The 12,022-nt window shown below is 36.8% G+C and overlaps 1 protein-coding gene across 13 annotated transcripts in view; it reads right to left on the bottom strand.

Moving 5' to 3' along the window:
• The window catches only part of ZMYM2 (zinc finger MYM-type containing 2), a 91,986-nt gene that overhangs the window by 69,337 nt on the left and 10,627 nt on the right, over nt 1–12,022 (bottom strand). For 8 of the 13 annotated variants that reach the window (XR_005102359.1, XM_037375743.1, XM_037375739.1 and 5 more), the window contains 2 exons: nt 2,146–2,260; nt 4–854 (listed from right to left, as the gene is read on the bottom strand). Coding sequence is in view for 12 of the 13 variants with exons in the window: in XM_037375743.1 (XP_037231640.1) it covers nt 4–844 (841 nt within the window). In the remaining variant the exon portion in view is untranslated. The remainder of the gene's footprint in view (nt 1–3; nt 855–2,145; nt 2,261–12,022) is intronic. The other 5 variants (XM_037375744.1, XM_037375745.1, XM_037375735.1 and 2 more) reach the window with 5 other exon arrangements.

The following is a 12,022-nucleotide window of genomic DNA, read 5'->3' as shown; positions in this document are numbered from 1 at the left end:
TACCAGGATTATGATGAGTCACAGATTCTCCATTTTGAAATACATCTCCAGCCACATTCATTCTACCAGGATTGAAAGGTCCTACACCAGTCTTGGTCTGTGAAGTCAAAGATGGGGTGTATGTTTGCATATTAACACCAAAATTACTTGACTGCAGTCCGTTAGACACATCTCCCAAGTTGGCATTCTGCAGTGACGTTACATGTGTAATCATTAAGTTCATGTCACGCCCTTGAGCATTTTCTAAATGACCAGAGCTCACAGCACCTGTTTCTAATGTAGTAACATTAGCAATCTGAATTTCAGAGTCTGGTTCTGTGGTTATACCACTATTACCTATTCCTGAATTTACCTTACTTCTTGAAAAACTGGAAGCTGAGAATTCCGTATCGTTGGTTCTATTTTTACACTCTGGAAGTCTTCGTTCGTTAAAACTGGAAGCATTCTTCTCTTGTCCTTGATTTGTTTCAACATCTTCTTCATCATCAATAATAATAGTTTCACTTATACTCCCCTTCTGAGAATTTAAGTCTTTTGGAGGAGGAAGCATTTTGCAATCATTCCCTTGCAGTTCTTCACTTTTTGATGATGTAAACACAACATTCCTTTGATCTGCTATCAGTGATGTAGAATTTTGCGGAGGTTGTATAGGTTCAATAAAAACTACATCATCGTCATCTTCTATAGGCGAGTTTTGGAATTTATTAGGTCTAGATACTAAAGAACCTGGTGGGCCTCCAAACGTATTTCCTACATTTGCAAGACCTGTTGCCATGGTGGTATTCCCTAGTAGACCAGGAGTATGTTCAGACAGTTCTAATCCTCCCAGAGGACTCGTGTCCATTCCAGATCTGCTGTTTAAAGAAAAATATAAAGCAAGAAAAAACACACCCAACTTCAGAGTAAGATACAACTTTTCAGTAACTGTTCTTAAAAATAACTACAGAATTAATAGTTCCAGATTTTACTCTTTCTTCTTCCTGAGATCATGTAAAGAAAAACCCAAGTTTCTCTGTGCTCTTCTTTGGATGTCTTAACATTCATTTACTTTCTAATCCTATACTGGGCAAAAAAGTACTGCCATCATCAACATTTCCCACACAATAGCTACACATCATTATGTTTAGCAATACACACATAGGAAATAGAATTTTTCATAGTATGTATTACATGATCCTGATTTCTCAGTCCCCTTCCCACTCACATCTACACACAGTGATCCTGTAACTCTGCTTTTGCTAGACTGCAAAGCAAGATCAAGTGTTAGACACGCAGAAAGAAAATTTGAATTCCTATTAAATTTCATTCCTATTAAAAGTTAGTTTCAATACAAATAAATTTATACAATAAAAGACTGATGCACATAGCAACCTAGCAAAGAAAACCAACTAACCAACACCCAACAACAACCAAAGAAACTCTCCCAAGCAACATCATTTTGCGTATTAACAACTCTGAAATTTGACTGATTTTCCCCCAACCCTACACTACCAAAGCTCCTTAGGTGGCCCCAATATAAATCAAATACAGAAGTAAGCAAGAGATACAGAACTACTACACATAACAATAATAGATAATTATTGAGCATCAGAAGGTACACAACAACCTCTCATTTATAGCCACTACCAGAGGCAGCTCATTTGACATCCTGACTTACTACCTCATGTTCCACTGCAGCTTTCAACAACTTTCTGTCTTTTCTTTTTAAGAGCAAACAGTGCTTCCTCAGGCTCCATCACAACAGCTACTTTGCCTGGGGGCTTTGTTTGCTTTTACTAACTGTTCCGTTCAGGGAATCTGTTGTTTATTGTCAATTTTACCATTAATTTACAAAATTATAAAAGGCAACCCGAATATACTATTTCTGTACCTGTAATTTCAAACTGGTGTATAATTGGTGGTAAAGGACTTAAGACTTATCTAAAAAGCATCTGTATTAAAAACTGGTAAGTTAAATTGATCTTGATATACACAAGAAAAATACAGTTACATGATAATTTGGGTATGCCTTAGAGTATACAGCAATGTGTGACATCACTGAGCTTTTGTTGAAAGGCTAGAAGTAGCTTTCTGTGCTTTTTTATAAATTCTTTATAAGGGAAGGTAAATAAAGGAAGTAGAAATATCCTGCTCATCAATACTTACCCATCCAGAGATCCACTGCAATCTGTTTACCTTAATAAGCTGCTCCAAGAACTTTTCTTTCCTTTGAGGAACCCGTCTTGTATCGACTTGCTGCCCTCCACAAAAGCACTGTGCTCTGAAACAGGGGTAAAACAAACATTAGGTATTCAGAACAGTTTCTTCATCTCAAACCTCTTCTACCAACTAAACTGACTTCCTTCTAAATTTACAGTTTAAGTTCAAACCTGACTTTCAGCACTATCATCCTACAACACTAGAAAGAGAATGTCAGTCTATTGCTGCCACGTGTAAAGCAGCAACAGTACTGTTTGAGATTTTCCACTCTGTCACATCACATTTCCAGAATTCTTTGTTTGATGATTTATAGATAGATGGAAAAAATACAGTGTTTGGTAAGAGACAGACAGACATACCTGCAATTAAGTAATCAAGCATTAGAATTAAGAAGTATATCTGCAATAGACTATTAAGGAAATAAATGGTTCAACTAAACTGAGCTACTGAGAAAAAAAACCTTAGCAGATATGTTTCTTTGCTTTTTAGCATGTCAACCTCCTTGATGCTTGTAGCAGAACATACTATGGTAAAATTAAGATAGAGCAATATGAAAATTACAGAGCATGCATTAAAAATCAGGCTTTCGACGCAATATAAACCTTAAATTGCTAATAATTTTCAAATTGTATATATACACTGCAGTGATACTTAGCACAGATTTAGGCATTCATAGCTTATATTAACATGTGATCATTCATAAAGAGACTGAAAATGTTCAAAGTCCAGACCAGAACAGTTGTTCAGTTTCCCACACATGGCAGACATTTTTTAAAACACAGAGTATCAACTTGTGTAATTATATACTGTTTGAGGACAGCCCTTAAAAATTCTTCTATGCATTTACATTATTCACATCCTCTTGTCTGTTAACTGCAGGGGGGGAAGGGAGGGGCACATGGGACAACAACCAAACAGCAAAGCTGTGAGCCAGATTAATCCTAGAAGAGAGGCGACCACCTTTTAATTCCTTCCTATGTTAGCCTTACAGCCAAATGCCATTATGTAATAGCATTTGAACTGCAATAAAGGTAACATTCAACTGGAATGAAAGAGGTTTTCTTACAAAAAAAAAAAAGTATTATCAATGCAGTTGGCTTGTACCTCCTTGGAAATCAGTCAGTTACACTAAAGATTAATTGAATCCAATATTCTCTTTTACCTATCATCTTTTTCCCCCTCTAGGGCTGAATAACTCAAAGTTAGATTTTCCTACATCTCAGCTTTTGCTGAAAAGAATTAATTCAACTCATTGATTCTTAAAAAGTTTCCCAGGTTTATTCCATATATTTTCTTTCTCTACAAGGACAAAAGCATCACAAACACATAAAGCTTTATAAAAAGTTTTAAATATACCTGAACAGATGGGAGCAAAAAAGAAATGAGACTATGCCAAGACTGTACCTCAGGCCTGATTCAAACCTTTGCTATTCCTGTTTCTACAGATCTTTACCAGAAAGACAGACTCAGGCTGTATGACAGTACATCCACATAATATGTAGCAGGTAAGACCCAAAACATGTATCTTTTTGCCTAAATGTATTTACTTTTTCCACAAAGGCTCTTAAAGATTTTAATGACTTGTATTTGTTAGGTATGACATAAAAATAAGAGAAGTTTGTGCTAAACTGTTAGTGCACAGTCATAAATAAAATCTGTGTATTTCCTCACAACTATCAACTCCTACCACTGCAAGATTCAGCAACAAAACTACCTCAAATATTTTTTTTTCCAAAAAATTTACAAAATTAGGTAGCTTGTTTTCTAAAAACACTAGTACCCAGAAGAAACACAAAAACTACATAAGCAATATCACGGTCAGTATTTCTAAATGAAAAACCACCAAAAAAAGAATGATCTACATACAGAGTGAAAAGTACAGGTTTAGAATTGGAAACCGTGAAAAACCTCACACCTGTTAGCAGTGAATGATGTTTAACAATAGAAATACCATTGCTAGAAGCCTGTAAGATTGATTAGACTGATTACTGGATGTATTGTTGAGACTTGGGGAAAAAACAACAGAACACAAGCTGGTGAGACTTAAGTCTGCAGAAAATACATGTTTCAACACTGCTGCAGAATGAGCTCAAGGCTTCGTAATAGCTCACAGGCACCAAAATTACAGCTGGATGGAAACAGATGCACTACCAATATACAACTGCCCTTCCTGAATCAGGTTTTGTGTGTCCTCCTTTTAAATTAGGCTACATCACTCATGTATAAAAGTCTTCAATGCTGAAATAAATTACAATCCCACAGCTACATTTCAGGCTTAATTGCTAGAAAAAATAAAAGGCAAAATGCATCCTTTCTCTAGAAGGATGGCAAATACTACAGCTTTTTAAGACAGCCAGCTAGGTAACGCTCCATAGACCAAGTCTTAACTCCACTGCTGAATGATAAAATAGAATTTTAAATTAATCATGTATTGCGAAGATTTACATGGGGGGGGTGTTTACCCCCAAAAAAATTAATAATCAGCTCCACTTTAAGTAAAGCAGGAACTGGAATTTAAAAGCCTTTACAGTAAGTGCCATTAATGACACCTGGGATAAAGGTGACAGAAGAGCACAGTGGTTATGTGCACTTGGAGAAAAGTCACAAAAAAAAAATCAAAATAAGTCACTAAAATCCAGCCAAAACTACAGTTCCACTAACACAAGGCACTTGAAACAGATATTCAAAGTAGGACCAGCATGTGCAAGTGCTTCCACATAAAGGTTAGAAGCCTATGAATAAAAAAAGGAAAAACTGAAAAACTGCTTTTGAGATAATACAGAAATGAGCCATCTTCAAAACATGAACAAAATTCAGTAAACAGTATTAACTAAGGTACAAACACAGGAACAAGAAGAGAGGAATTTATTTGCCCTAGTGCATGAATACCACTTTCTGCTAGGAAAGCACAGTATCCTAACTAAATTATTTACCTCAACAGGTACTGTGCTGCATTTAAAGCCCATATGCAAGCTAGAAGAAATATCATATTCGGGAGGAGAAGAGAAAATGCCCACAAAAACACACCACCACTGAATGACAACTCAGTCAACGGCAACCAGCAAGTAGGAAAGCCAACTCCTCCTGATCTAACTCTGAACCATACAACATAATTCAAGATGTAATTATCCAGACAGCACTCAACAGAGGAATTAAAAAGAAAACAAAAATAATAATTGATTACTTCAACATTTGACTTAAAAAATGAGAAAAACGTTAAGTGTGAGGAACGCAGTTAACGGAAACAAAATGGAGCAGCTAGGACTTTTTGAGAGCATGAAGGCCATTTAAAAACTGACCAGATGAAGTCTACAACCAATCTAAAAAGACCCCCAAACCCCATAAAGACAAGATCAGGAAGTCTCTGAGCTAGAAGATGTTGGAATTATACACGAAACTTCCCCCAGTACGTTTGCCCTGTTATTTACCTTTTGCTAGGTATGCCTCTTCAAGACAGGCTGCTGAGCTATATCACAGCAAAGGTTTGTCTAAAATGTCATTTCTTGCCAATTTTACAATTGTAAAATTTTCTTAAAGAGTACCCAAGAAGCCTGAACCACAGCAGAAAACATGGAATAAACTCGTTGCATTGATGTTCAAGTAAGGAAAAGATCAGGGAAGACCACATCTAAGCTTTCTTTCTAGGGGTCAAGTCAGAGGAAAAATGTCTTATCAAAGTGCCAACAGAAGAGGATTTTAGAGCAAATCACTAAGGCAACATGGCATTCACTTGAGATTTCTAAAGTCAGTCAGAAATTTTATATTTCAGTATCTGTAACCAATTACTTAAGCAGAAAATGATAACAATTACCCAAATAATTACAGACTGCAGTCCTATCTCTATCACTAAACAGCCTGATAGAAAGTACAACTGAGTAAATACGCAAGAGTAGTGTATGGGGAAAGAATTAACATGAATTTTGCAAAGGAAAGGTAATGCCTCAGAGGACTACTGGAGAAATCTTTTGAAGGATTCACGTACTTGTTGATCAGCCTTCATTAAACCAGTATACAGCACTTAAGACTTCCAAAAGGCATTAAAACATGTTCCTCACTAAAGACTGCAGTGGAAATTATCTATATTAAAAAGATTTGAGAAAGGGTTCTCTGGGGAATTTTTAATTATATAAAGAGAAAAATATCACGTGTTGTTTGCCGTTATCACAATAAAGAGAAGTTACCAGAGGGGTTCCAAATTAAAATTATATAGGTCAACATACATAAATCAACCATAAGAGACAGTGATTACCTAAGTGACAGTTTCCTAATCATACAAAATTATTCACAGCAGCTGGAAACAGAAACTGGTTGTAAAGAACTACAGAAGGCTACCACGGTGCTGAATGCTCAGATGGTATGGTAGGCAAAAATCATTAGTGATAAATGCAAGGTAATGAACAAGGAGAGAAGATTAACTACATACATAGAAATTCCTCCAAAGTGGAAGTTTAAGATCCAAGTTGTAACTCTACACTCTTTCAAATCAAACCTACTCCATCACCAACAACCAAAGAGGAAAAACAATATAAAAAAAGAATCAAGAACAAAACAGAACACATTTGTCACTAAAGCGAGATGCTGGTAAATTTTTTATCATGAGATGTTCAGGTCACCCCCTTTTCAGAGAAAGAGAAAAACAGATGAGTTACATGAACAATTTATTCTAAAGGCAAAGTCTTCTTATTGGAAGAGAAAGATGATAAATCTGCAAGGGGGGGAAAAAAAAAAAGATACAAAGCTATGCCTAGTGTCTTACCACACAATAAAACAAAAAGGCACCCAGTGAAGTAATTAAGTAGCTTTGATAATATATTGCACAGGAAAACATTTTCTTTTCTCAATTGTGACAGTCGCTGCTGTAGGCAGCTACAGAGGCCAGAAATGCACCCAGCTCAAAAAGCATTAGGGGAAACATGAAAATAAATGCACTGATGACTGCTAAACACTGCGGTCCAAAAGCAACTCCATGAACACCAGCCAGCTGCCAAAAACCAGAATACATACGCAGAAAAATCATGCTGTAACTGCCAGATTTCTGTTCCTAGACATCACTGTCGCAGACAGGATACTGGACTACCTACTAACTTAGTACAGCAATTAATCTAACCTAGTAGAGGAATAATAATATTTTTATATGTAGAAGAAAAGTCACTAGCCTCACGAGGCTTTACAAACCCAACATTTGAATTTTGGCCTATAGCTGTCAGGCTGACTTCAGTTGAAGGATGGGTGTCAACATTTAGGCAAAATAATCAAGCAAAAGACTAATGTGAACAAACCTCCATGTTCTGTGAGGCTATATGGTTCTAATGATCAGTTCATGACCCTGGTATTTCTTTGACCATAACATCATTTAATTCCTTAATTCAGCTACTCCAAAGAATTCTTATCCTTCTTTATTAGAGAAAGTAACTTTTTATCACCAGACTTTTTGCAAGTCTGATGATCAAAAAGTCAGTTTATTGCAAAGACTGTATGCTGCTATCAAAAAGCTTTCTAGCTTAGTAATATGCTGTAATGTCTTGCTACAACTCAGGAATGTTCATTCCCTACGCAATCAGATGCAACCTATACACCATGGCTTTCTTGGGGTATAAACCACCAACTGAACCCCAGTGCCTGACTGAACATATCCCACAGTTCATCCCAAAAGCGTAAGTAAACCAATTAAAATCACCTTTTTATAGCAATTTAACACTACAACTGAGGCAGTCTAATAGCCCAACTAGACCAACCCTTAAGTTCTTAAAAGTGCTAGAAAAGCAGAAGTAATCCAACATTTTTAAAGGGCTGCTATTTAAAACAGCTTGAAGCTAAATCTGAATGCTGCTACTGCAGTCCAGTCTCAATTTGGGTAGAAAATAATATATACTGCATATGGACAAACATCTACCTATGTGATCAGAACTCTACGTTGGGGGGGGGAAGGAGTTGCAGGGCCCTTCTGGGTCATCCGGCACACATTCAGCATTTTTTGTTGTGGGTTTTTTGTTTTTGGTTGGTTTTTTTTTTTGAGGGTTTGGGGTTTTGTTGTTGCTTGTTGTTTTGTTCTGGTTTTTTGTTTTGTTTGGGTTTTGGTTTTTGGGTTTTTTTGTGGGTTTGTTGTTTGAGTTGGGTTTTTTTGTTTGTTTGGGTTTTTTTTTTTGGGGGGGGGGGTCCCTCTTTATATCCTTCCTGAGGGATTATCTAGTCATCAGTCAGTGTTTTATGCTCAGATAAGACTCAGATAAGTGGTGGCTCTGATTTACTCTCAACTCGTACATCTTCAACTTCAATGGAAGATTTCACACTTCTGAAGGTCCACTTAGTTATCAGGCCCACAGACTTATTTTGTTATGCTATCACGTGGCACAGCTATTTCTGCAGCCACACATAAAACAAGACAAAAGTTGATCCAGTTGACAAGAGACTTGCCTGCTAGAGTCTTTTCCAGCCAGATCAGTTCCCCAAAACAAAAATTTCTGTGGGACAACACTAACAGCTGTGCTGTACAGAACCTGAATGTAGCGAAGTTCGTGCCACAGCTCTGAACTTCAGTATGGAGATCGTTTTAGCAGACAGGATTGTAGTGACAAGCTGCAAGCCACAACCGAACTGCACTACCCTGACAGCAAGTACTGTGTAAAACACCCCAAAACACACACGCCAACTGACAATGCAGCAAGCAGTGACAGACTGAATATTAAAATGTATATATCCACTGGTCACAATCAGTAGGGTATCTGGAATGTGAAAGACTTTAAAACAAATGAAACATATTACATCTAAGGCCTCCATGAATCAAGGATTTCATCACTCTACCAGCTTCACACACAAATCATGCTAGGGAGTTCACCGTAATTTGCATATTTCAAGCTAAACTCAAGCACAAGTATTCACAACATCAAAGTAAAACAAAGGTCTTTCTTGAAGTACTACACACGTTAATTATAAATATTAACCAAGAGTCTGAATAACATTTAACACTAATCCATCAATGTATTTATATTGCTGTTTCATCAGAACATAGGTAAAAGTTTTCAGGAACAGGGTACTAAATTGAGGTCCACAAATCTAATCTATCCCTTCTATCATTACAAAAGCCTGAGATCTCATTACTTCAGCATAGACACAACTCTAGATTTTCTAGAACATTTGGAGCTGCTTCAAATTTCATTCTTTCCCCAGATTTTCAGGAGTTGCATGGATGGATTGGAGAAATTAGCTTACCAAAATTCATTATGTAACACCCAAAATGTGTTGTTACACAAATTTCAGAAAATTTAAGGTAAAAAAAGCACACGCCCACAAAGACCTGTAATCCAGCAAAGACAGCATCTAAGAACAGTAAAAAGCCAAGAGCTACATAGTGAAAGAAGTACTTTGAAGCAGCTGAGGAAGTTTTGGTTTTATTCAGAAGATAAACTATTTACACACAAACTAAAGCTTACTGAAAACATGCAAACTTCTACATCTTAACTGCACTGCAGCCACCAGCGTTACATGTGAATGCTGACATCTGGTTTCTAACTGATGCTTCCAGGGACATTTGAATACCTTTACTTAATACAGCCTCTTCCTTGAGTCTTCCTACTCAACTAGTGCCAAGAATTGCTCCCCTGTATGCATGAAAAGAATCAAAATTCAGGATCAAACACAAACTTGATTCTGTGCAGGGTCAATCTTGAATGCAAGCATATCCACACCAAGCACTTACCATTTTCAAGATTACTCATAGGGGAACAAGCAGCACTTGGCATAGCAATTCATGGCAAATCAAAATCACAATGTTGACGTGTAAGTTTTAGGGTAGCCATACTGACATGTATCTCCCCCTTATACACACACTTAAAATATATTTTATGGCTGTTTCATCATGAAAAGGTGCTGATCAGCAAGAACATAGCTCCACTGCTAGCCTTAAAAGCCATTATATGTAATGTGGTCGACAGTACATTTTATCTCTCTACTATTCAAGCAGCAACATGCTGCTTAAGGATATCCTTTATTGTAAGTGGAATAGAAAGGTGAAACAAGACAAAGAACCAAAAGGAGCCACAGAAGAAGTTAAATCTAAATGCTTATCTATTACTTATATCCAAATGCATATCTATTTCCAGGAAAGGAGGTAACACTAGACCACAGCAACAGACTTGAAAGATGACCTAAGTGGAAAGGGAGCAGTACAGTAAGAGCAGAGAATGGTTACGCTAAAGATAGGAAAATAGAAAAAGGGCAAGTAAAATACTGAAAAATAAGAAGGAATAGTAGAAAGTGGCCTCAATACAGCATTCAAAGAGGCCAAATTGTCATTTGATGTATCTTAACTTTTAAAAAAGTAACTTTTATTAGGAAAAAAATACATACTGAATGGCTAGATCAGAAACAGATCTGAGAATAGTAAAATTATTTAGATTCTGGACTGGGCAGTGGAATACAGGCCACAGATAAGCGTCAGTGGGTCACAGCACACATTTCAAAAACATGCCTCACTGGCACCACAGGGACCAATGAAGATTAATTGAGAATTCCAATCTATGAAGTCCCTAGCTTTTGCCAGCATTCAAGAAAGTAAATTGAGATAGTAATACACAAAATAATCTTTTTAAAACAGCATTTATTACAGGTTGTAGGAAGCACTCTGTTAACAGATGTATTACAGCAAATGCTACAAATTTAGTACAGATACTAATGAGAAAAGGCTCTGTAACTAAGCAAATACTCTATTTCTCTGTCTTTTGTAAGACTTATAGTTGCACTGGCTATACTTTTGATACAACTGTATCACGATTATAGTGACTATACTAATCTATAAGCACCCAATATACAGAAGTAGCAGGTAATTTTCGAATTTGTAGAATTACAAGAAACTGGGGATACAGTTAATCACATATAAACCAATCAAATCTGAAAAAAAACAGAAACAGGAACTCTTAAGTGCGAGAGGATGAGGTCTACTAGATCTCATGCATCCTGTACAACACTACATGTTCAGAAACAGACCAATTTATTAACTACAGTAATGCTGATTCTTTTAAGACATTAGTCTTCCCTGTAAAATACACACACACCCTTTTTTTTCCCCAGTCAGTATACAAAGTGTAAATTAAAAACACAGTTTTAAAAACAATATTTCATGCATTTACATTTTATTAATAATTTTACCCAAACAGCACAAGTTCTTACTTTTTGTATTAGTTTTCTTCAAATTAACTACAGTAAAGCACTGCATAAAAATGGAGAGCATCTTCCTGGTCACTAAATGGTATCAGATTTAGCTTAAACACTGCAAATTTAATAGAACTGATGTTGTAAGGGACCTCTGGGTATCACCTTATCAATTCCACCACAGCTTAAAGCAGTGATAACTTAAAAATTAGACCTGTCTGAAGTTAAGTCAGGTTGTTAGGGTTATATCCAACAGAACTCTGAATATCTATCTACAGGGACACGGGTTTCCCAGCCTTTGGACACCCTCTTCCAGTGTTTGATTATCTTAGCTATTCAGAACTTCCCTTGTTGCAACTTATACCCATTACCTGCCATCCTATCAGTGTGCATCTCTGAGAAGAGCCTGGCTTCATCTCCTCTATACTTTCCCATTAATTAGTTGAAGACAGCAGTAACATGTCCCTCCAGCCTTCTATTTAGACTGAAGACACCCATTCCTCTCAGCTTTTCCTTCCTTGTTATAAGCTCCAGCCCTTGAAGCTGGTGGCCCTCCACTGGGCTCACTCCAGTGTAGCAGTATCTTTATTATAACAGGTTCTACCCAAAACTGGACTAAACACTAATGGTCTCCCAAGTATCAAACAGTGGGGAACAACCACTTCCCTCAAACTGC

The sequence above is a fragment of the Falco rusticolus genome, chromosome 2, assembly GCF_015220075.1.
Source record: "Falco rusticolus isolate bFalRus1 chromosome 2, bFalRus1.pri, whole genome shotgun sequence".
NCBI lineage: Eukaryota > Metazoa > Chordata > Aves > Falconiformes > Falconidae > Falco > Falco rusticolus.
Note: the sequence above shows the minus strand (reverse complement) of the source record. Positions and strands in the feature narration are given on the sequence as shown.